The sequence below is a fragment of the Schistocerca serialis genome, chromosome 6 (genome assembly GCF_023864345.2).
Source record: "Schistocerca serialis cubense isolate TAMUIC-IGC-003099 chromosome 6, iqSchSeri2.2, whole genome shotgun sequence".
NCBI classification, from domain to species: Eukaryota; Metazoa; Arthropoda; class Insecta; order Orthoptera; family Acrididae; genus Schistocerca; species Schistocerca serialis.
The window spans coordinates 133,823,454-133,849,711 of record NC_064643.1 but is presented as its reverse complement, the minus strand read 5'-3'; the positions used below and the strand labels follow the sequence as shown (position 1 = coordinate 133,849,711).

At 44.9% G+C, this 26,258-nt stretch overlaps 1 protein-coding gene across 2 annotated transcripts in view; it reads left to right on the top strand.

Annotated features, from left to right (window-relative positions):
* LOC126484624 (venom dipeptidyl peptidase 4-like) overlaps nucleotides 1–26,258 on the top strand; it is a 348,388-nt gene that overhangs the window by 167,807 nt on the left and 154,323 nt on the right. For both annotated transcript variants that reach the window (XM_050108208.1, XM_050108207.1), the window contains exon 9: nucleotides 9,802–9,911. In XM_050108208.1, coding sequence (XP_049964165.1) covers nucleotides 9,802–9,911 — 110 coding nt within the window. The remainder of the gene's footprint in view (nucleotides 1–9,801; nucleotides 9,912–26,258) is intronic.

The following is a 26,258-nucleotide window of genomic DNA, read 5'->3' as shown; positions in this document are numbered from 1 at the left end:
TACGATTACAGACAAATGCAGGAAGATCTGCAGCGGATAGGCACTTGGTGCAGGGAGTGGCAACTGACCCTTAACATAGACAAATGTAATGTATTGCGAATGCATAGAGAGAATGATACTTTATTGTATGATTATATAATAACGGAACAAACACTGGTAGCAGTTACTTCTGTAAAATATACGGGAGTATGCGTACGGAACGATTTGAAGTGGAATGATCATATAAAATTAATTGTTGGTAAGGAGGGTGCCAGGCTGAGATTCATTGGGAGAGTCCTTAGAAAATGTAGTCCATCAACAAAGGAGGTGGCTTACAAAACACTCGTTCGACCTATACTTGAGTATTGCTCATCAGTGTGGGATCCGTACCAGGTCGGGTTGACAGAGGAGATAGAGAAGATCCAAAGAAGAGCGGCGCGTTTCGTCACAGGGTTATTTGGTAAGCGTGATAGCGTTACGGAGATGTTTAGCAAACTCAAGTGGCAGACTCTGCAAGAGAGGCGCTCTGCATCGCGGTGTAGCTTGCCGTCCAGGTTTCGAGAGGGTGCGTTTCTGGATGAGGTATCGAATATATTGCTACCCCCTACTTATAGCCCCCGAGGAGATCACGAATGTAAAATTAGAGAGATTAGAGCGCGCACGGAGGCTTTCAGACAGTCGTTCTTCCCGCGAACCATACGCGACTGTAACAGGAAAGGGAGGTAATGACAGTGGCACTTAAAGTGCACTCCGCCACACACCGTTGGGTGGCTTGCGGAGTATAAATGTAGATGTAGATTACATACCGATACCATTACTTCTAAAACAGGGCTCGAGATGGCGCCCATGAGTGTCGAGAAGAGTCTGAAAGCGCGGGATTGCATTCTGCACAGCAGAACGAAGCATGTGCGTAGGTATGCTGGCTATCTTTCTTGTTACGCTGTGCTTCAGATCAACACATGTGTGAATGTTCCCCTGCTAAACCCTGTCCTTCAGGTAGCCCCACAACCAGAAATCGCAGAGAGTGAGATCTGCTGATGCAGCCGACTAAGCATTTGGAAACGATAGGCTGGTAGTTCGACCGATTCAAAATGTGTTTCGGAGAAGCAGATGAATTCACGAGCGATATGCGGTGGTGCCCCGTCTTGCATGAAAACTGTTGAGTTCAGTGCGTCTCTCTTCTGTAGAGCGTGTATGACACGCTGGCGAAGCTCATAGCAGTAACGCTGGCCAGTCACTCTGCACGTCTTTGGTCCTTCAAAGCCAACCTGTTCAAAAAACAATGGGCCGATGATGAATGTAACCGTGAAGGCACACCATACGGTAGTACCTCACAGAAAAATGAGCTTCGTCTGTCCATTGGATGGTTCAGGACCAGCCCTCGTCAACATCAATCCTTGCGAGAAAGTGGAGTGTAATGTCAACACGTCGTTGTGTGTCCTGGAAGTGCAGCTGCAGAATGAGTGTTGTCTTGATAACAGGGCTTCGCCGATAATGCCCTGCTCCTTTTGTCCAAGCTCATGTTGGCATGTCAACAAGTGCACTGCTACTGATCAGGTGTGTGAGACTATGAATCACGGTGACTGATCACGGCACCTAGTGGCCATAGTTGGAACTGGACGGTGGCGCTGTAACGCATGGAAATCATGCACCCCAAACTCTGGACATTAATGCTAGCAAGACTGATACTCGTACGGTAATTAGCTTCCGTGTTATAACATGTTAAATAGGGAAAGTTTAATTATAACCACCCGGCAGACGTGGAACGTTTCAGGGAACACTAGGAGAAGAGAGCGTATAAATTTTCTGATTGTGCTAAAGTATTAGGTGCAGATCTCAACTTAGCAGCTACATCGTGGGAGAGTCACACGATTAGGTAAGGAAATAGAGACAGGGAGTCGTGTGAAATCAATCTAAGTGCCTTATCCGAAAATCACCTTGAGCTATTAATCAGGGAACTCACTCGTGTGGCTAACATCTTAGATCTTCTCGTTACAAACAGACGGGAACTTTTCGTTCCAATTGTGGAGCAAGGAATCAGCGGTAATAAGACCATTGTTGCATCAATGACTATGAGTCTCAATAGGAAGATATGTGTTTCTGCTTATAAAGTGCAAACAGGAACAGATTACATAATACCTGATCAGTCTCCATGTAACATTCATCTCTAAGACTGGTGTTTTTATGTATGCAAAGTTCAAGAGCGCTGTACTAAGCGCCATGACAGGTAAGTGCCAAGAAAAGTCATGAGGGACGACTGGATTCGACATCTGTCGCATCAGGGGCACTCTGGAGCTCCCCACTGAGACAGTCTTTCGTTGTAGATACCATGATTTCTGCGAATCCTGTTAAAGTTGCACTTATGGCAAGTTTACTGGTACCTTCAAGGCTGGACCTGCCACGGGGAAGGAGTTCGTGACATTCTCACCATGCCAAAGTGATGTCCGATGATCACTGATGTTGAAGTCGCTAAGGTGGTTGGCGACTGCTACAGGTACCAGTAGATGTCTTGACTTCAGTGTCAGTTGCTGCCGTTTAAGGAAATCTGTATCGACAAGAATGGAAAGGGTTGGGTTGGCATTACTTTTTTTTAACTGTTATTTGAGAAATGCCAGTCGTTTTAGTTAGTGGAGGTGCTGTATTACTCATTGATAGTAGCCATTGGAGTGGAGTTGGTCTAATAGTTCCAGTTATGGTTCGCATCGCCTGGTTTAGCTGTGTGCCAGCAAGGTTGGTATGGCAGCTATTGATCCAGACAGAAGAACAGTATTCTGCTGTTGAGTGTACGAGGGATTTTGTGCTAATTGTTAAAGTTTAGGCTTCTGAATCGGGTTAGTTCAAGTTCTCAGTTCTGCTACATATTTTTCCAGGTGTTGTTTGAAGGTGAGTGTTCTATCGAGAATGACACCAACCTACGTAGGTTGTTTATTACGCTTCAAAATGGTTCAAATGGCTCTGAGCTCTATGGGACTTAACATCTGAGGTCATCAGTCCCTTAGAACTTAGAACTACTTAAATCTAACTAACCTAAGAACATCACATGTTGTGGCTTGGCGAGACAGCCAAGCCACTATGAGGAAGCCGAAAGGCACGCGTTTAAGCTAACGCAGGCTGGCGTGAGGTCTGGAACAGGACAAGGTACTTAATATAGACAATAACATACGTAGCTGCTGGAATACTTAACTTTAATCCTCAATTGGTGAACATCGCTCGTGACTGCACATGTTGCCCGCATCTCGTGGTCGTGCGGTAGCGTTCTCGCTTCCCACGCCCTAGTTCCTGGGTTCGATTCCCGGCGGGGTCAGGGATTTTCTCTGCCTCGTGATGGCTGGGTGTCGTGTGATGTCCTTAGGTTAGTTAGGTTTAAGTAGTTCTAAGTTCTAGGGGACTGATGACCATATATGTTAAGTCCCATAGTACTCAGAGCCATTTGAACTGTACATGTTTTACAGCATCAATAGTAACTGGTAATGGCGCCTTGCTAGGTCGTAAAAAATGACGTAGCTGAAGGCTATGCTAACTATCGTCTCGGCAAATGAGAGCGTAATTTGTCAGTAAACCATCGCTAGCAAAGTCGGCTGTACAACTGGGGCGAGTGCTAGGAAGTCTCTCTAGACCTGCCGTGTGGCGGCGCTCTGTCTGCAATCACTGATAGTGGCGACACGCGGGTCCGACGTATACTAACGGACCGCGGCCGATTTAAAGGCTACCACCTAGCAAGTGTGGTGTCTGGCGGTGACACCACATCACACACATCCATGCCCGAGGCAGCATTCGAACCTGCGACTGTAGCAGCAGCGCGGTACCGGGCTGAAGCGCCTAGAACCGCACGGCCACCGCGGCCGGCTATCAAGGTTCATTGTGAACTTATCATAATGGATAATAACAGTTTTTTGCTCATACCTGTTGTTTAGATGAAACGACGTGACTTCAGTTTTGTTTGGATTTCACTGGAGCGCCCATTTTTTTAAATATTCAGGTATTATTCGAAGGTCTTCTGTCAGTACAGTCATAAGTTTGGGCAAAGCTCGATGTTTGGTTACCGATGGCAATGTCACCCGCATAAATAAATTTCCCAGACGTTGGTGGTATATCTGAGATGCATATTGGTGAGGTCAAAAACAGTCTGAAACGTTTGTAAGGGTGTAGCAGGGTAGATTGTGCAGAGATATAATTGTTAAGGGAAAAAATGGATACGCTGAGCCACTTCCGAGTTAACTAGCGTTGAAGTTAGCCAATTAGGCTGTTGCGGGCGCAAATTCAAGCGGCCCGCCAGATACAACTACGTCAGTTGTTATAGCGTAGATGCCTGCGCGCGACACTGCCCAGCCTTTGGCTGCTGTCCATCCCTACTACCACCACATGTCCAATCTGCGTATCGATCTCTTGTTCGGTTTTAGGAAACTAAACGAAGAACACGTTTGGTGACGTCGTCTCTGGCGAGTTGGGGTGGCAGTCACTGAAACAAAAGCGGGTTTCTTCTTGGCGAGATCTATTTACGAAATTTAAATCACCAACTTTCTCTTACGAATGCGAAAATATTTTGTTGAGACCCGCCTACGCAGGGAGAAATGATCATCATAATAAAATAAGAGAAATCAGAGGTCGAACGGAAAGATTTAGGTGTTCCTTTTTCCCACGCGCCATTAGAGAGTGGAATGGTAGAGAAGTAGTATGAAAATGGTTCGATGAACCCTCTCCTAGGCACTTAAGTGTGTGTTGCAGAGTAACCATGTAGATGTAGATTGGCTAACTTCAGTGCTATTTAACTCTGAAACGGCGCAACGTATGAAATTGGTTTCTTAACAGTTATTTCTCAACACAGCCTACCCTGCAACACTCTTACAAGCTTTTCAGGCACCCTGTGTACAACTATGTCGTCAAATCATATTCACCAAGTTTCAAGAAGGTGCATTAAGAAGTGAATTTAGGAACATACAGCCCAACCCATCCCACCAAGTTTCGCTCGCGTAGGGATCGTGAAACGAAGTTTGAACTATCTACAGCATAAACGGAGTCGGACGTCGTAGGCTTTCCTGGCGTAATAAATCTTGAAAGCCTCTTGCTGCCGGATCGTAAAATCAACTCGATCCGATATTTCGGCGAACCAACTGGTCGCCATCTTCACTGTCTGCTTTCATCTAGTACTTTCCCCTCTTTGGGGAACTGTGAGGGGGAGTTTGTAGCCTTTCGGCTTTTACTCCCCTGTGTACTTGTGTGTGTGATTATTTCTGTACTTTTTTGGTGTCTGTGAACTGTGATGATTGTTCTGTGTGAGTCTGGTACTTGCCTGAGGTTTGGCGAGATAATTGTAGTAATTTGGGTAGGAGCAGGATTTGGGAATGGATATTGGGATTTTTCTCTTCGACTTAGTCGTCGAAGATCGTCATGGGGCGATTGTGTTTATCGCGGGACATGTCGTACCGACCTAGGGAGTGGATGAGGGCGTTTCCCGACCTGGAAGTACCTTCATAGAAGGCCCTTGCCAGGTCTTGAAAACGCTCTCTCAGGAGTGGGATTTCTGCAGCGACATGCAAATCGTCGATAGGGAATCCAAGGGGTAAACGCAGTGCCCTCCTGAGGGCGCGGTTCTGCAGCCTCTGGAGTTTGTCCAGGTGCTGCTTTGCCGCGTATCGCCAGACAGGACACGCGTATTCCATGACTGGCCGGATCAGGGCCTGGTATACGTTCACTCCTACTGAGCAGGAAAGGGAGCTGGATGAGTTGAGGATTGGGTACAGGATGGACATTCTGGCGCAGACCTTCCTATGGACCTCGTCTATGTGGGGTTTCCACGTAAGACGAGAGTCCAAGGTTACGCCAAGGTACTTGGCGGTTCTGCGCCAGGGGAGTTGGGTTCCGTTTAGGTGAAGGTGGAGGGGGGGGGGGGCGTTGAGGAGGTTCGCGCCTTCCGAGCCTACGGGTGATCAGCATCGCCTGCGTCTTTTCAGAATTGATGGTGATTCACCAGCGACGGGCCCAAGTTTCTGTGTCATCTAAAACCCTTTGTAGCCTACGGATGACCAGGTCCTTGTTCGCATTTCTTGTGTAGAAGGCTGTATCGTCAGCGTACTGTGCAGTGTGCACCAGGGGGGCCGTTGGTGTGTCCGCAGTGTACAGACTGTACAAAACGGGCCCCAGGACCGATCCCTGTGGCACCCCAGCACGAATACGCCTTCTGGTGGAGGTGGCTGTTTCTACTTTGACAGAGAAAGTTCTGTTCGAGAGATAGCTTTTGATCTGTTTAACTATACTCCCGGGGAACCCTTGGGTGTACAACTTGTAGAGTAGCCCTCTGTGCCATACTGAGTCTTCAGGAGAGTGCTGCTTCTGCTGATGAGTCCTGCTGATAACTGACGCCAAGCTGGCAATCGACGTCCTATATAGGCCTCCGTACCGTACACGGCGCATGCGCCGCCCATCATAGTTGCTGCCGTGCAAGACTGGGAGGTGGCGGCAACGATATATCGCACTCAGGGACGATATTCGAACACTCGGACTGGCCGCACCGAAGAACGTTCTGTTTTGATGCGAGATAGTACAGGATTCCACGGCCTGCTAAGAGGAAACCCATTGTCTCTGTTCATTAAATTATCCGCCAACCTAATTTCAATTGCTTCTTTGTAGACACTGTTCCAAAAACCAGAAGTGTTGGCAACTATCACAATTTCTTCAAATTTCATACCGTGTCCCTCATTTAAGCAGTGTTCTGCTACTGCCGATGCCGGCCGCTGTGGCCGCGCGGTTCCAGGCACTTCAGTCTGGAACCGCGCGACCGCTACGGTCGCAGGTTCGAATCCTTCTTCGAGCATGGATGTGTGTGATGTCCTTAGGTTAGTTGGGTTTAAGTTGTTCTAAAATCTAGGGGACTGATGATCTCAGACGTTAAGTCCCATAGTGCTCAGAGCCATTTGAACCGTCTACTGCCGATTTTTCCTGCTGTTGTAGCCTCGTATGACGTCGATGTTCCACATACCTGTCATGAACTATGCGAATCGAACGGCCGATGTAAGCCTTCCCATATTGGCACGTAATTTTGTATGCACCGGGTTTCCTAAGCCGCAAATCGTCTTTCACAGAGCCGAGTAGTAACCTGATCTTAGATGGTGGACGGAACACACTTTTAATGTTAAAATTCCTTAAAATTTTTCCTATCTTAAACAATATGCCCCCAGCGTAAGGGATAAAGGCCACCGATCTACGCTCCTCTTCATGCACCTCCAGTGATGGTCCAAACTCCATAGCCCGACGGATTTGCTTCTCAGTGTATCCATTTTCCTTAAAACAGCCTTCAAATGCGCAAGTTCTTGTGTTAAGCTGCCTGCATCGGAAACGGCATATGCTCTTCGTACCAAAGTCCTAAGGAGGCCACTGCATTGGTGTGATGGATGACAACTCTTAGAATGCAGATACCGATCTGTGTGCGTCGGCTTTCGGTGAACACTATGTCCCAAAGTACCATCAGGTTTTTTATAAACCATGACATCTAAAAATGGGAGCATCCCATTACTTTCAACCTCCATGGTGATTTTAATGCGGTGATCAAGACAGTTGAAGTGGTCCAAAAATCTATTAAGAGTATCACGTCCATGTTTCAGACGGAAAGAGAATCATCCACATGTCTCCAGAAGCACGTTGGTTGCAAAGCCGAAGTCCTAAGTGCCATATCCTCGAAGTCCTCCATAAATAAATTGCCTCTATGGGTGATAAAGGACTACCCATAGCCACTCCGTGATTCTGTTCAAAAACGTTGCCGGAAATAAAAAGTGCTTGGATGTCAGCACATGACGACAAAGCTTCACCAACTCTTCATACAGTTTTTCACTAAAACCAAGGAACTCTTCCAAAGGGACTCGTGTAAACAGAGATACCACATCAAAACTCACTAATACATCTGAAGGGCTCAGCGTCAGTGATTTCAGTCGTGGAATAAAATGGAGACATATGGATGATTCCTTTTTCGTCTGGCCACATGGACGTGACGCTCTTAATAGATTTTTGGACCACTTCAACTGTCTTCATCCCCACATTAAATTTACCATGGAGGTTGAAAGTAATGGGATGCTTCCATTTTTAGATGTTACGGTTTATAAAAAACCTGATGGTACTTTGGGATTTAGTGTTCACCGAAAGCCGACGCACACGGATCGGTATCTGCATTCTAAGAGTTGTCATCCACCATACCAACGCAGTGGCGTCCTTAGGACTTTGGTACGCAGAGCATATGCCGTTTCCGACTCGTGCAGCTTAACACAAGAACTTGCGCATTTGAAGGCTGTTGTACGGAAAATGGATACTCTGAGAAGCAGATTCGTCGGGCTATGGAGTTTGGACCATGACTGGAACATATATCAGTAGCCTTTATCCCTTATGCTGGGGCGTATTGTTTAAGGTAGGAAGAATTTTAAGGAATTTTAACATTAAGAGTGTGTTCCGTCCACTTTCTAAGATTAGGGCACCACTCGGCTCTGTGAAAGATGATTTGGGGCCCAGGAAACCCGGTGTGTACAAAATTCCGTGTCAACTTCAGCTAACATCGGCTGTTCGATTCGCACAGATCATGACATGTGTGTGGAACATCGCCATCATACGAGGTTACAACAGCCGGAAAAATTGGCAGTAGCAGAACACTGCTTAAATGAGGGACAAGGTATAAAATTTGAAGAAACTGTGATAGTTGCCGACACTTCCGGTTTTTGGAAGAGTGTCTATAAAGAAGCAAATGAAATTAGATTGGCAGATAATTTAATTAACAGAGACAATGGGTTTCCTCTTAGCAGGTCGTGGAATCCTGTACTATTCTGCATCAAACGTTCTTCGGTGTGGCCAGTCCGAGTATTCGAGTATCGTCCCTGAGTGCGATATATCGTTGCCGCCAGTGTTCTAGTAAGGGCGGGGCCACCTCTCAGTCTTGGAAGGCAGCAACTATGATGGGCGGCGCATGCGCCGTGTACGGTACGGTAGCCTATACAGGACGTCGATTGGCAGCCTGGCGTTGTTTCTCCAGTGCCGTGTGCAGTGCTACGTTACATCGCCACCAACAGTGTTGCCAGTGTCACTCATTTGTGTTCCCGCTGTGGTGTTTCTTAGTTTTCGCTTTGGTCTCCGCATGTGTGTATGGCTCTCATCTATGTTTTTTAATCAACCGTTTCTACTCATCTGTTTTTTTATTGTTTATTCAGCCATTTTTACCATTCTCGTTTATGTATTCTTTTCTCGTGTGCTTATGTTTTTTGTATCTCTCTTGGCTGAAGAGCGGCATATTGTGCTGCTGCCAGCCCGCCCCATAATGGGTAGTGAAATAACAATAAAGGGAAAAAAAGCTTGGCGTCAGTTATCAGTGGGACTCATCAGCAGAAGCAGCATTTTCCTCAAGATGGCGAACAGTTGGATCGCCGAAATGCCGAATCGAGTTGATGTTACGATCCGGCAGCAAACCCAAAGTGATTTTCATGAACAGAATTTTTTAAGCATTCACCCATCCCATGTTCCATACATAGATGGAATGGGAAAAATTCTGTTGAGAATAGGACGTATCCTCTGCCATGCACTTCACTTTGGTCTGCATATTATTAGATGTAGATGTGTTAAAAGCATTAAGACCGCCGCTCGCAAAGGAGTTGCCAATGTTAAGCGCTACCTGACCAGTTGAGCATGAATAATTTCTGCACGTGATATTCATCTGTGTTTTAACAGACATGCTCTACATTTGACTGGTTTAAAGCATAAGTAACATCTATCTGCCTTTGTAGTAATGCTCATAAATGAGTTCTACGTAGCAATTTATGTCTATTGCACAACACAGCAGGATTGATGTTCCAGGCCGGCACGCCGATGCCCACCGTAGCACTGAAGGTGGCGAGTCTGCCGTCTGAAGATTGCCGCTGCCTGAGCATTCAACAGCTGCTGGCTCCAGTCGACGTCGTCAGCGAGTAAGTGAAACTGCTGTGTTCGTTAAGTATCCTGTCAGCACATATACTAATATGCCACGACACTACACATATTGGTCGGCCATTGTGGCTGAGAGTTTCTAGGCGCTTCAGTCCAGAACCGCATGACTGCTACGATCGCAGGTGCGAATCCTGCTTCGGTCTTGGATGTGTGTGATGTCCTTAGGTTGGTTAGGTTTAAGTAGTCCTAAGTAACTGATGACCTCCGATGTTAAGCCCATAGTGCTCAAAATCATTTGAGTACACATATTGTGACCACTAGACGCTGCGAATTAGCTGTAATGCTGTGAATTAATTTTTGGAAGGAAGGAGTTTGGTCGAGACATTTTATTCACTGCAGTCCTTTCCGTTGAGAACTGTCCCGAGTGTCTGGTAGACACTGTATTAAGGAGCATGTCAAAATGGACCTACTGAATAATATTCAATGGTTAAAGTTGAAAAAGTTGACAGGGCCAGTTGTATGGATCAACTTCCAAAGCACTGTGTTGTGTCGTATCAAGTTAGGAGACAAAATACTGCAGAGAGCTTTGCATTTTTATGCAGAGCGTTTAACTCTACGGGACCTCTCGTGTGAAGTAGGCTTTGCGTCGGAACCGTGTTTTTTGTTACAGACCGTTGTGTTCCACACACAATCTTGAAAAGAAGTAACAACCATACCAGTTATAGAGTGAGGCACCCAATGTGTGTGTCATTATGAATAAAAGTATCTTGCTTCTAACGGATACTTTTGTGCGTTGCCACGTTTTGTGCAAGTTACGTAGTGCTAAAATTTCCCGGATACCCGCGAGAAAGACTTATGTAGTAGCCCCTGTTTCCTGTCAGCTAATTTCAATAATTGCTGAGGGTTACACAATTCTTGGTAAATTAGCATTAATCGCATTGCGAAGGTTGACAACATTACAGAGAGGAAAAGCCGAAGATAGAGAACATTTCTTCTAGGAGTGCTAGTCGCGCAGGTTACGCAGACACACAAAATTGTGTGTCTGTGAAAGTTGCAAAGTAGGAGATGAGGTAGTGGCAGAAGTGAAGCTGTGAGGACGGGATAGTTGTGCACAGATGGCTCAGATGGTAGAGAACTTGCCTGCGAAGTGTTGGACTTCTGAGGAACTTGGCCAGAAATAAAAGCCGTAGGTGTTGGAGCTTCAGATGGCCAATGGTTTAGAAATAACAGCATTTTTGGAGTGGGTCGTGTGACCATAAGCCATTTACGTTACCTCAGTTACCAGGCTGCGGGTGGCGCAGTGAAAAGAGTACAGAACGGTAATTCGAAGGTCGTGAAATCGAGTCTATAGGGGGGAGCATTTTATTTGCTACTTCTGAGTTATTCACATTGCAAATAAAACGAAATAATGCTCAATACATTTTAGCTGTTATGATAAAACCCTGTGTGGAAGAGAACAAATTTCTTCTGTTAACTGACTCGTGTGAAGAATGAACAAGTCCACAATTCCATGACGCGAATTTTCAAGATGAAGAAGGATTAAAGTAGCCGCCAGAAACACACCGCTAGTCAAAACTTGTGATTTACTATTATCGTCAGCTAAATAATTTGATCAAAAAGATTCAAAATTTGTCTCGCTGAATGAGAAAAAGAAATCGCATCCTGAGAAGATTGCAACAAAATATATTTCATTGAACATCACAAGTTATGTTCACCAATAACGGCACAATAATGCGTTACGTGTGGTTTACTGTCAAACTGTGCGATGAGAGAGAACCCTTTATAAATGTAAACCAAATTTGTTTTGTACGGAATCTTTAAAACAACTATCCATATTAATATTGTGGTGTTTACAATGTGTACAAGATGCCGAGAAAATTACTGCTTACCCTGTTTTTACGATAAATATCACCCCAGTACTTGTAAATCATCAACTGTAAAATAAAGTCTAAGACAAAAAAAGAAAACGAAAACAACGACGCACCACGAAGGAAGTATCCAAAAAAAAAAAAAAGGTTCAAATGGCTCTGAGCACTATGGGACTTAACTTCTGAGGTCATCAGTCCCCTAGAACTTAGAACTACTGAAACGTAACTAACCTAAGGACATCACACACATCCATGCCCGAGGCAGGATTCGAACCTGCTAACGTAGCGGTCGCGCGGTTCCAGACTGTAGCGCCTAGAACCGCTCCACCCTGGCCGGCGGAAGTATCCGAATTGGACGGAAATCAGTAAAGTTGATTTAATGTGGGAGCAAATAAATGAGTGCAACTGCAGAAAAATTGGGTCATTTATTCAAGAGAAGGAGTTTCACAAATTGATCATATCAGTAACGTGCTGGTTCACCTCTGGTCCTTATGCCAGATGTTGTACGGCTTGACACTGATTCTGCCAAACTGTGCCCAATTGGCGAGTTGAATCGTCAGTCCTGAGCTGGTTGGAGGGTCCTGCCCATAATGATCCAAATATTCTCACCTTGCTGGGCAAGGTACGGTTTGACACGCGCTAAGTCAAGCAGTAGCAACTCTCGAAGTGTATGGGCAGACATTATCTTGCTGAAATGTAAGCACAAAGCCCAGGATGGATTGTCAGGAGTGGCAACTAAACGGACCATTGAATATCGTCGGCGTACCGTTGTGCTGTACGGGTGCCACGGATGAAAAATGAACGATCCTGTTGTGGAAAGAATCGGCATCCGAGACCCTCACTCCTGGTTGTCGGGCTGTGGGGTGGATGACAGTCAGGTTGATATCCATCGCTGTCTGGAGCGTCTCCAGACACGTCTTCGCAGGTCATCGAGGCTCATTTCGAAGCAGGACTCAAATAATCACTGAAGACCTTCTTCTCCAGTCAATAAGGTTTCAGGCAGCCGACATGTCTGGAGATGTTCCAGACAGCCGTAGGATACCAACCTGACTGTCGCCTGCCATTCAGCCCAACAATCAGGAGTGATGGTCTGGGAAGTCATTTCTTTTCATGGGGCGACGCCTTTGGTTATCAACCGTGGCACCCATATGGAACAGAGATCAATAGACGATATTTTACCCCCCGTTTTATTGCCCTTCATGGCAAGCCGCCCAGGGCTTATATTTCAGCAAGAGTTGCTACTGCTTGCCTTTGTGCTTGCCGTATCCTACCTTGGCCAGCAAGGTCGCCGGATGTCTCCTCAATTGTGAACGTTTGGAGCATTGTGGGCAGGACCCTCCAACCAGCTAAGGATTTTGACGATCTAACGCGCCAGTTGCAAAGACTGTGCCATGATATCGCTCAGAAGACCATCCAGCACCTTTATCAATCAACTCCAAGCCAAATATCTGTCTGCATAAGGCTCAGAGGTGGACAAACGAGTTATTGACTAGCTCAAGTTGTGAAGCACTTTCATTTGAAAAAAATATCCACTTTTTTGAAAGTGTAATTATTTGCTTGCCATGTACATCATATCTGCTGACTTCTACCCCATTCAGATAGTTTCCTTGTGGTGCATCTTTTTTTGTTTTAGACTGTAATTGAAGTACCAAATTTCATTTATGAAGTTCTCATGTATGCTTTACCCTCCCTTCCTCTAAATTTATTTATAATCAGAAATTTTCCTTTGCGTTTCTTGTTTGTCTTTTACAAAAATATTAATAAATTATTAATTAATAATATTAAATATATCCAAGATTATTTCGGTTTATTTACAGGGTAAGTAACGTAAAAATTGAGAGTAAAAAAGCTGCTCCAAAGGGCCTCAAGCCCACAACCTCTGAATTACCATTCTGTACTCTTTCCACTGCTCCAACCGTTACCTCGGAAGTAGGTTAATGTAGATGACTCATGTCTCACCCGGCTCACGACAAAATGCAGTTATTTTCGTAACCTTTGGCCAACTGGAGTTCCCACTTGTGCTAGCGTAAGCTGGTGCCAGCACATCATGCGGCATAGAAGTTGCGAGATCAACAGAGGCCAAAAACAGACTCGCAGGAAACGCGCTACCAACGCCCTCTCGGCCGCGGACCAGAGGGACAGTTAGTTCGAGTCTGTCGCACCAATTTAGTTCGTGTCATCAGTCGCACCCCAGAGGGAATCGCAGTAGCAGTTAGCTCCGCTGTATCGCCTCACGAGGTAGCCGCACAGCCCAAGGCACCTTGTCACAGTCTGGGCGGCTCCCCCTGTCGGGGGTTCGAGTTCTCCCTCAGGCATGGGTGTGTGTGTTGTCCTTAGCATAAGTTAGATTAAGCAGTGCCGATGACCTCAGCAGCTTGGTCCCATAAGACGTCAGCACAAATTTCAAAAAAAAAAAAAAAAAAAAAAAATGCTCCGCCGCTAACTCAGAGACAGGCAGCACATAACAATCGTAATTGTGAACATCTTTGTGCTCCACTCGCAGTGAGGCTAACATGGACTATACAGCTATACAGAAGAGCTTATACCACAACGTATATCTTGAGCTATGTAAACTTTCCGATCTTATGAATAAAGAACCCAGTTAATCTATGCGTGCAGTTTGTGTTATAGAAAGAGGATAGTGGCCACCAAACAGCATCTTCTCCTTGCTTCCCATGGTACAGCTCTACAGAGACAACTAGATGACATAAAATCACTTCCGTCACTTTGGTTTCTGGCCAAGTCCTGTATACACTATAAAATCGGCGATGACGAGTAGGTTGGGTCCCCTTGTAAGTTCCACGGGGAGGGACCTAGTGCGTATACGTACTGGCCAGTCGGGGCCTCAAACTGGCGATTGCTACTGGCAGGTCCCTGTGACGACATCATCCAGCACAGCCTCATAGTCCTGGTAGGCCTGCAAGACTACGAACTGTTTCATTACAAAAATGTCCAGCAGATGCAGTCGGCTGCGCCACACTTGTTGTGCATATGCGCCACCATTGGTCACACATCCTAAAACACCGCTGCCAATGTCGGTGTGGAAATTTGCCTTGCCGCTTGCTGCGCTGGTCAATGCGGTACAGCTGAGTTCGCTGTTTCAGCAAGCTTACCTCCCTCGCTACATTGCTTCAGCCTTGCTCAGGTGTTTCAGTGACGACATCCCGCACTCACCTGTTTTCAGCACTCGTGCAATACATCGCTCAGGCTCACACTACTGGTCGGCACACTACAATAGTGTGCTACTTGTCAGGAAGTGTGTGCAAAAAGTTTTTCAACGTTGTATGCACAGAAGCCTTAACGAACTAAAGCTTTTTATCGCTATAAAGCGTTTTATGGTATAATGCTGAGACACTGTTTGAAAACTAACTTAGTTTCCCTTTATTTTGCACGTAATAATTTCAGTGTCACTAAGTGTTGATACGTAAATGCTGTTTAAATTTTACGAATTAACATTTTTGAATAATTATTTCGGTTTTATCAATGAATAGTTGTTCTTATCGACTAAAATAAATAAATTTTTAGATAAAATATATTTCTTTTGCAAAAATATAATTTAAAACATATATAAAAATATAATTGCGTAGGCTTCCGCGGCCAGAGTCAGTCGACATAAGTTTTCTGGGTTTGGTACTGCGTCGTAATGTAAAAACTACTGCTGCTATAGAAAAGCCAACGTTTCGGCCACGATTGCAGCGGCCTTCTTCTGGGTCTAATGGTGCGTTCCAGCTACGCAGTGTCCTTTATATTTTGTTGTTAGTGTTCACTGCGCATGCCATTATGCCATAATTTTAAAAAGGTAGTTGGTTTATTGGTCACAGTGGGGCACAGAGTATATCGTAAGCCTACACATACTGACAGGTATCTGCACGCCAAATCCTACCACCACCCAGCGCACGAGAACTCTGTCATCCGCTCTTTGGCAATCCGTGCTCAGCCCCTAAGTGATGCTCGAAACATCACACCTGAGCTTAAAAGATTACGGGCAACGTTTGTAGCCAATGGCTACAACCATAAGTCAATAAACACAGCCTTGTCGACCAACACAAGCAGGAAAGATAAGCAGGAAATAGACAAACTGCAGCCAACAGTACGCTTACCTATGTGAAAAACGTCACTGACCGAATAGGCAAACACCTTCGCCGCGTTGGAGTGCAGCCTGTCTTCTATAGTGGTCGTAGGATCCAGGACGTGCTAGGCTCCACCAAGGACAAGGTGGATTCATTACACACTTCAGGCGTTTACAAGGTGGAATGCGAATGTGGAGAGGCATGCTTCGGCGAGACTGGTAGGCCAATAGCAACGTGCATTCGGGAACACGAGCGTTATATTCGTCTAGGGCAACACAACAAATCCGCAGAGGCAGAACATCACCATGACTGCGGAAAATAAATAAAATTCAGCGAAGCCTGTGTGTTGGCCAAGCAGCCAATTATGACGAAACGCAAAATCAGAGAGGGCATCGAAATACTTAAACACCCTAACAACGTGAACAGGGAGGATGGACTCAGGCATGTCCCAACCTGGCTGCCAGCAATCAGAGCCCAACAGACCGCACTGTCAACACGAGGCACGAGCACTAACGGCGAGTAACTGCCGCCGCGCGGCCGACGTCCAGCAGTTGGTAAACAGCAGCCAACTTCTCATTCGACGGTGGCCACCAATCATGGCACATAACACAAGAGCTAATGGACAACAGAGGTCACGTTCTCCCTCCACCGCAATAACCTATTAAAATAAAGTTCCCTCTCCTTCTTCCTTAAGTGACCAATAAACTAACTACTTTTTTAAAATTATGGCGTAATGGCATGCGCAGTGAACACTAACAACAAAATATAAAGGACACTGCATAGCTAGAACGCACCATTAGACCCAGAAGAAGGCCGCTGCAATCGTGGCCGAAACGTTGGCTTTTCTATAGCAGCAGTAGTTTTTACATTATGATGCGGTACCAAACCCAGAAAACTTTTATGTCGTCAATATATAAAAACATGAAATGAGGTCGCCCAAGGATAGAAAAAACGGGGGTCCAAAGTTTTGGAAGTCCAGTCGCTGGTCAGCTCATGCTGATCTTTGTTAAACTGTCTACATTAGCATCAAGTATTGAAAAAGCACCAGGTCAAAAATGGTTCAAATGGCTCTGAGCGCTATGGGACTCAACATCTTAGGTCATAAGTCCCCTAGAACTTAGAACTACTTAAACCAAACTAACCTAAGGACATCACACACACCCATGCCCGAGGCAGGATTCGAACCTGCGACCGTAGCAGTCCCGCGGTTCCGGACTGCAGGGCCAGAACCGCTAGGCACCAGGTCAAAATGATATGATAGAAGACATCTTAAAATTATCTCAGTCCGAGAATAAATTTGTAGATGACGAGAAAGCTCACAGAAATACGAAAAGGCAAGAATAAATTAGAGAGGGCATTCATGAAGAAGCTGAAGAGCTCAAAGAAGAAGTATAAGGTCTTGTAAATAATTATAATGTAAACGAAGATAGTTCGGAGAACAATGCACCAGATGAAGAGGGAGGGAATGAAGAAGAAACCACTGAAAGTAGCAGCAATATTTTGTTTTAGGCTCCTAATGGCCTTTCCCTGTTCCAGAACATCTAATATTTGGCTAAATTAAAATAGGGAGTCAAGCATTTCAACCCGGCCTCTGTGACCGAGCGGTTCTAGGCGCTTCAGTTCGGAACCGCGCAGCTGCTGCGGTCGCAGGTTCGAATCCTGCCTCGGGCATGGATGTGTGTGATCTCCTTAGGTTAGTTAGGTTTAACTAGTTGCAAGTCTAGTGGACTGATGGCCTCAGATGTAAGTGCCATAGTGCTTAGAGCCATTTGAACCATCAAGCATTTCAAAACAAAGATGGACCATTTGTCTGCTATCAGATAAGGCGATAAGGATAAGACAAAATGAGCTAACCGATAGCGACGTCTGATTGCTTCTGTATCAGTCACCTAAACGGTGAGAAAGTCCTGAACACGCGGATGCCATACTACAGTTTGTACTATTTCTTCTATAGGCTTTTAAGCACAGAAGAAAGTTTCAACAACACATCTCAATTTGTTACTACTTTTCAAGCTTGATGGACACTTAGTCCGAAAGTTTACAACCATGACACCTCAGTGAAACATCAAGCTTGTTTTGAAAAATACGAAACTTTAGGAAGAAGTCCGATTTCCATTAGAAAATCTAATCATCTTACAGCATTTAAAACAGAAAAGAAACGGAGAGATATTTTAAAAAGTTCGCTAGACGCCATTACGTCTTTAGCTACACTAAATCTTCCATTCCGTGGGCACTTTGAGAGCATATTTTGGAAGAAAAAATGGAATTTTTCTGCAGGTGGTCAAAGTGTTATCTAAATATGAGGCTGTACCAATGGCACATCTGATCAAATGGTTCAAATGGCTCTGACCACTATAGGACTTAACATCTATGGTCATCAGTCCCCTAGAACTTAGAACTACTTAAACCTAACTAACCTAAGGACATCACACAACACCCAGTCATCACGAGACAGAGAAAATCCCTGACCCAGCCGGGAATCGAACCCGGGAACCCGGGCGTGGGAAGCGAGAACGCTACCGCACGACCACGAGCTGCGGACCACATCTGATCAGACTAAAAACAGTCCACTCAGGAATAGTCGGGCAAAATATATACAAGTTATTTATCCCTCATTACACAAAATTAATGTATCTCACTTATGTGAAAAATTTTTAAAGGAGTGTTTTTAAATGATATAAAAAATTCTATGTAGTTTTGTATCATCTTTGACAGCATGCCGGACATCTGGCTCACAGATCTAATCAGTGAATCATTCGTCACATGCACACACAAAACAAGAAAATAATAAAAGAAGTTATTTCTGTGTTATTTACAGCAAACTGGGAAGAAAGTCGTTAGCATAAAGGAAGTTATTCAACAGGATGGTCTGGGTATAACAATGTGGCGAGGACAAGGATACGACAGTGCTTCTACGATGGGTGTAGTTCAACCAAGATACGTGAACGTAATCCTAAGGCATGTTTGTACCCAGTGCAAACCATTCAGTCTGTGCGGATTACATAACAGTTCCATTATGTGTAACTTTTTTTGGAATCTTATAAAGTATGCATGTGTTTTACTCAACTTCTACCCACAGACATTCATGTACACGATGGAGAGCTCGCTGCAAAGGTGTTAAACATGTGTTTCAGTGGTTTAAGAGGGTTATCTATGCCACTAAAGAACTGTCTGATTCTTCGGAAAGCATAGAAACCATAAGAACTGCTCATCTCTGTTGTCTGCATTATTTGATTTCTCGCTTTTGTGTATTTTTTCGTGTGTAGGGAAAACTGTCTTAGAAGAAGTCAGCCATGTTCGAAAGTATTTACAAGTTCGGAATTTTGCATTACTAAGACGAGAAGTGTTAAGTCCTGATGAAGGACTTCGATGTAGAGAGGATACTTGTGACAAGATGGGGCATTCCTATGGAAACATAGAAATATGAAGAAGAAGAAAATAATGCCTGGAGAGAAGGCTACAGACGAGGCGTTGATTTTGTGCCAGGAACTGAGAACGTCAATGTTAAGAGCGCATCGACAGGTTTTCACAAGAAACCGATACACGCTACAAAACCATGGAGCGTATAGCAGATGTTTTTGCTGTTATACAGCCCGGAAACCTACTTAAAACCTCAGAAAAGCAACTTCCCACGATTGTTAAAAGTTTAGTTGACAATTAAGATGAGATTTCCAGATGGCATCCTTGCAAGACTCTGTGCAGGCCAGTCCATTACGGGGATGTTATTGTCGTGTAACCACTCCGCCACAGGCCGTGCATTATGAACATGTGCTCGTTCGTGTTGAAAGATGAAATCACTATCCCCGAATTACTCTTCAACGGTGGGAAGCAAGAAGATGCTTAAAGCATCAATTTACGCCTGTGCTGTGATAGTGCGACGCAAAACAACAAGGGGTGCTAGCCCCCTCCATGAAAGAGACGACCACACCATAACACCACCGCCTCCGAATTTTACTGTTGCCACTAGACACACTGGCAGATGACGTTCACCGGGCATTCTCCATACCCACACACAGCCATCGGATCGCCACACTGTGTACCGTGATTCGTCATTCCACACAACGTTTTTACACTGTTCAGTAGTCCAACGTTTACGTTCCTTACACCAAGCGAGGCGTCTTTTGGCGTTTACCGGTCTGATGTGTGGCTTTTGAGCAGCCGCTCGACCATGAAATCCTTCTCACCTCCCGCCTAACTGTCATAGTACTTGCAGTGGATCCTGATGCAGTTTGGAATTCCTGTGTGATGGTCTGGATAGATGTCTGCCTATTACACATTACGACCCTCTTCAACTGTCGATGGTCTCTGTCAGTCGAGGTCGGCCTATACGCTTTTGTGGTACGTGTTCCTTCTCGTTTCCACTTCACAATCACATCGGAAATAGTGGTGCTAGGGATGTTTAGAAGAGTGGAAATCTCACGTACATATGTATGACACAAGTGACACCCAATCACGTGACCACGTTCGAACTCCGTGAGTTCCGCGGAATGCCCTATTCTGCTCTCTCACGATGTCTGATGACTGCTGAGGTCGCTGATATGGAGTATCTGGCAGTAGGTGGCAGCACAATGCACCTAATATGAAAAACGTATGTTTTTGGGGGTGTCCGCATACTTTTGATCAAATGATGTAATGGCAAGCAGTCGAAGTTCCAAAAAGAGAATCTCCTAAATTGCTCACCATTAAGATTCTTACATTTCGTAGTTGAATACGAATTTTCTGGATCTGCTCCCAATCTCATTTTGGCGTTAAGATTTTTCTTAGATCTGTGTGTGTGAGAGGAGTTTTTCAAAACTCAAACTGTTTAAGAAATATCTTAGGTCCACTACGGACCTCTAGTTGGGTACCTTAGTCAGTCGAAAATAGTGTAGCTAAAGGTATCAATTTTGATTACACAGTTTCAAGATTTGCAGCAAAAAAGTTTGAATGAAGAGATTCTGAGCCACACGTTGAAGTCATCTATCACTAAGATGACAGTTGTTATTCGTGTTGCTCCATTAATAACCAGTCAAACTATGTTACTTACAGAAATGAGTATTACTTATTTATGTCCATTCATAAAAACATTGCGTTTTGCTTACGTTACTATATATGGTGAAGCGAAAGTCACACATTTGGGCTTCGCAGCGCAACTCCTAACATGCCAGTGATAAAAAAATGTCTCTCACAAAATTTCGTCCGGTGAGTACATCCGGCAGAAAAAGGACGTTAAGGAGTGACAGTCTGGCAACTCTGTAACCACATGTATTGTAACTATCTCTGTCAGCACGTAATGGTTGTACTGTCAGGTTTTTGGTTAGCGTGTAGGAGGTCGAGGGTTCGATCCTGGGTTGGGGCGCATTTTTTCTATTTGCTGAATTCATTCTGACATTTTATTTTGTAATATACACCATTTCTTACGTCACACGTATCCCAAATTTACAACATTTTGTACCGCTGAACATAAGAAATACGTGGTTAGTCAAATAAGAAATAGACAGTTGAAACAAATGACCTGTCATAGAACAGAATAACTACAAAAACAATATTAGTTTCGAAATGCTAAAGGTGACAGCACAGTACAATAACACAACATCTATTTGTCATTTATACTGCACGTAATATGAGGGCTCAGACGTCGCACATTAGCAACTAGTGATAATAATAATGTACATATTAACGACCGCATGATCTTCACTACAGAGTATGTTGTCCTCAGAACAACGGAAACTCAAAGCGACCTCCCCCGAGGCCAGACATTGTGCAGCTCGCCGGATCATACAGCTCTGGTCCCTTCGACCAAAGGTGCATGCACAGTAACAAGAGCAGAACGAACATGCCCTACCAATTCTTCCACATTCTTCGGCGGAGTAGACCACATGTGCTCCTTGAGGTGTCCACACAGGAAGAAATCCAAGGGATTTAGGTCAGGTGAAAGCGGTGGCCATTCAACTGGACCTCCACGTCCGAGCCATTTCCCTGGAAATGTTCTGTCCAGATACTGTCGCACATTAATTCCAGGGTGTGGAGGTGCACCAAATCCTCTGCCGAACATGTAGTGAAAAATCTTCCAGCGCATCAGGCAGACAGTTCGAGAGGAATGCATGATACCTTCGTGCAGTCAATTGGTCAGGCAATATGTAGGGCCCAGGCACCTGTCGCCCAATATTCCGGCCCGGACTTTGATACCAAAGCGAACTCGGTATCCACGGTCGTGGGTGATGTGCGGGTTAACCTCACACCAGTGGTGGGCATTGTGCATATTGAAGACACCCTTACGAGTGAATGTTGGTTCATCTGACCAAATTACGGTGTTCACAAAGTCATCGCTGGCTTCCTGTTGTTGGAATCACACAGAATTGCATTCTCTGATGCCGATGTGCAGGATGCAGATGTTTCGTGAAAGCATAATGATAGGGGTGCAACCCATGCTCGTGCAGCATGTTAACGACCGTGCTTTGCAAGACACGCAGCTGCCTTCATAGCTACGTGTACTTCGCTGAGGTTCTTGGTGTATGACCTCCAGAATAGCTTCCTGACTAGCTGGGGTACAGCGAGTCCGTGGACGAACTCTGTCACGCGATAGTGGAAGGGGACAACCTGACTCCTGAAGGCGCAGCTCCAGATGACAACATACATTTTTTTCTGGATGGCGTCGACGAAGATATCTAGCAGCATATTCACGAGCGGCAACGCCATTCCGGTTATCAAATGCTCCAGGGACAAGAAGCACATCCACATATACATCGTTTTTATATGCCATGTATCTGCCACACTGATTTAGAGATTTACAATGAGAAAATTCGATACGTGTACGCATGAACATTGGAGTCTATCACGGGCGCGTTACTCCGTTCGCAACTAGTCCCTGTCTGGTGGACAGTGCGTACAGTATAAACACGCCGTCAGTCCTGTGCGCTGTTCCATCTGATTCACATTACCCCTCTAAATGGTTCAAATGGCTCTGAGCACTATGGGACTCAACTTCTGTGGTCATCAGTCCCCTAGAACTTAGAACTACTTAAACCTAACTAACCTAAGGACATCACACACATCCATGCCCGAGGCAGGATCCGAACCTGCGACCGTAGCAGTCCCGCGGTTCCGGACTGCGCGCCTAGAACCACTAGACCACCGCGGCCGGCTACATTACCCCTCTGACAGATATCGTTGTGCATGATTCATCCCGACACCGCTAATTGTGAAATGTTCGGTTTCGAATTACACTGTTTCCCTAATGGTAATAGACGTGATGTTTCCACATCCTAACCGAGCGAGGTGGCGCAGTGGTTAGCACACTGGACTCGCATTCGGGAGGACGACGGTTCAATCCCCTCTCCGGCCATCCTAATTTTGGTTTTCTGTGATTTCCCTAAATCGTTTCAGGCAAATTCCGGGATGGTTCCTTTGAAAGGGCACGGCCGATATCCTTCCCAATCCTTCCCTAACCCGAGCTTGCGCTCCGTCTCTAATGACCTCGTTGTCGACGGGACGTTAAACACTAACCATCACCACCATCCACATCCTAGCGGTAGAATAATAATGATAATAATAATAATAATAATAATAATAATAATAATAATAATAATAATAATAATAATGTATTGAGATAGTACTAAACAGCATGCGCTTACAAGGCTCAGTGTTGAAAGGCATAATTAGTGGGACCATGGTGATAACACATACAAATAGTAACCGAGTTTGGACATTATTCGCAAAGCACAGTGCTAGTCCTACTGGTAACGTAAGGCCCTAACGAAATGTAATGGACCTGAACGAGGCAAGAATAATAATTGGTACTAATCTATGGGACCATTGGAGGAAGGTACAAAGAAAACAGGTTTCGCATCAAGTAGATGAAGTGGTGCGAATAAATTCAAGCCCACGATGTGGAAAGGGCTTCTTCCAAAGCTGACCGGTCTTCCATTTCTACGATTGTAGTGTGTAAGTGCAAATTTTTGCTAGAGGACCCGCTGCAGTCGCTGTTGATGATTAAGATGCCATATACCCTACCACATGGACTACATTTACCAAATAAAAAACGTGTGCCTCAACCCAGGATCTAACCCACGACCTCCTGCATGCTAACCCAAAACGTTATACCCTGTACCAACTGCACGGTACATCCAATATGTACTGACAGAGAGATACCACACATGTAGTTACGGTGTTGCCAGATTGTCACTCTTTAAAGCCCTTTTTCTGCCGGATATACTCACCAAACGAAATTTTGGGATAGAGATTTTTTTATCGCTGGCAGGCGAGGTGTCGAGCTGCTAAGGCCGAGGGTGCGAATTTCGCTTCACCTTGTAGGTTTAGAGCCGGCCGAAGTGGCCGTGCGGTTAAAGGCGCTACAGTCTGGAACCGAAAGACCGCTACGGTTGCAGGTTCGAATCCTGCCTCGGGCATGGATGTTTGTGATGTCCTTAGGTTAGTTAGGTTTAACTAGTTCTAAGTTCTAGGGGACTAATGACCTCAGCAGTTGAGTCCCATAGTGCTCAGAGCCATTTGTAGGTTTAGTCGGGGTTGTGGAGGGGACAGCAGGCGGCACAATTTAAAACACTGCACCAGGTGCCAAACTACTGAGGTATTCCACAGCTTCACTGTTGTCTGCAGGCTAGTCTTTAACATAGAGCACATTTCTTTTAGTGCTGTAACACGTTTTGTTTCTTTTATAATATTTCTACCTCTGGTGCGAAAATGACACAGTACAGTTTAGATTCATCAGTTAGAACACTCACATGTTCTTTACACGAAGCTGCTATATTCTGTTTTCTTTATCTCGAAATGACTGTCATCACGTAGCGAGAGCTGTGAAGTGTACCGCTTGAAAGAACACGTGTGAGTGAACGCTTCGGCTTCTACAGGCAGCATTTGTGTAACATGCACTTCCTCGCACGAATACAGATTTGCCTTCAGCTCCGAGCAACATGCAGCAGCAGGGTGGGGGTACAGGGTTCAGGGAGTCTGCACAACTCCGCTGATTCTTGTTGTGAACTAAAAGAAACGTGGAAATGGGCAAACAAGAAATTCCTACATAATTAGTGCAAGTAGCAGTTTCTCAGCAAGGTGAAAACTCTGTTAAAAGCTACAGAAGTTGTACAAATTTAGATACAAGGAAATTTATGCATTTTCACGTGGCTGATTTTACACTCCAGCACCCTCATATAGTAAAAGTTATTTTTGTAATAAGTTAAGGTTATAAAGTACAGGGATGTATAATATTGATTAAAAATGAATACAGTTTTTTTTTGAGTCATCAGTCTTCTGACTTGTTTGATGGGGCCCTCCACGAATTCCTTTCCAGAGCCAATCTCTTCATCTCAGAGTAGCAATTGCAACCTATGTTCTCAATTATTTGCTTGATATATTTCAATCTCTGTCTCCCTCTACAGTTTTTACCCTTTACAGCTCCATCTAGTACCATGGGAGTTATTCGCTGATATCTTAACAGATATCCCAATATCCCATCCCTTCGCCCTATCAGTGTTTTCGCATATTCCTTTCCTCTCCGATTCTGCGCAGAACCTCCTCATTTCTTTTATCAGTCCACCTAGTTTTCAAAATACTTCTGTAGCATCGCATCTCAAATGCTTCGATTCTCTTCAGTTCCGGTTTTTATCACAGTCCATGCTTCACTACCATACAATGCTGTGCTCCAAACGTACATTCTCAGAAACTTCTTCCTCTAATTAAGGCATATGTTTTTATAGTAGTAGACTTCTCGTGGACAGGAATGCTCTTTTCGCCAGTGCTGTTCTGCTTTTGATGTCCTCTTTCCTCCGTCCTTCGTTGGTTTACAACACCCTCATTGGCACTGTAGCGAGATGGAAGTACTTCTCTGGGCGGTATCACTAACCTGGTGTCTTGCTGCTTCGGTAAGTCCCTCGTAATACAGTGGTAGCGCTCAGTCGCCAGGTTCCATGTAGTTGGTGATCCTGTTGAGGTGGAGTGTTTTGGGATGTCAGTTGTTAATTGTCAACAACGTTTGTACTATACTTCTTTTAATACAGAAATTTCTTTGTCATACAGGTCACAGAATCAGCATTTGCAATATGGCGGCTCGTGACTACGCCATTATATTCGACCCTTTACACACATTAATCCCGTTTTCTGACTTAACATAATGATAGACCCTGCACACGACACGTGGCGTTCTTATAACTAATAACTTCACTTTATATCTTGTTTAACATCTGAAACATGCACTCGCGACCGTTCTTTCAGAGCCGCCCCGGTTACTCGACCGTGCGTTTTGAGTGGCTCCTCGCGACTGGTTCGGCCTATCTTCCCCAAGGACAAGAGAGACCACCCCTTTCTCCTACTTCTCTCGTATATATATATATATATATATATATGTGTGTGTGTGTGTGTGTGTGTGTGTGTGTGTGTGTGTCTGTGTGTGTGTTTGCGGACACTGTGACGGAAGTTTGTCTCGGAACACTGCCTCAGATTGTAAGATCCTACTCCC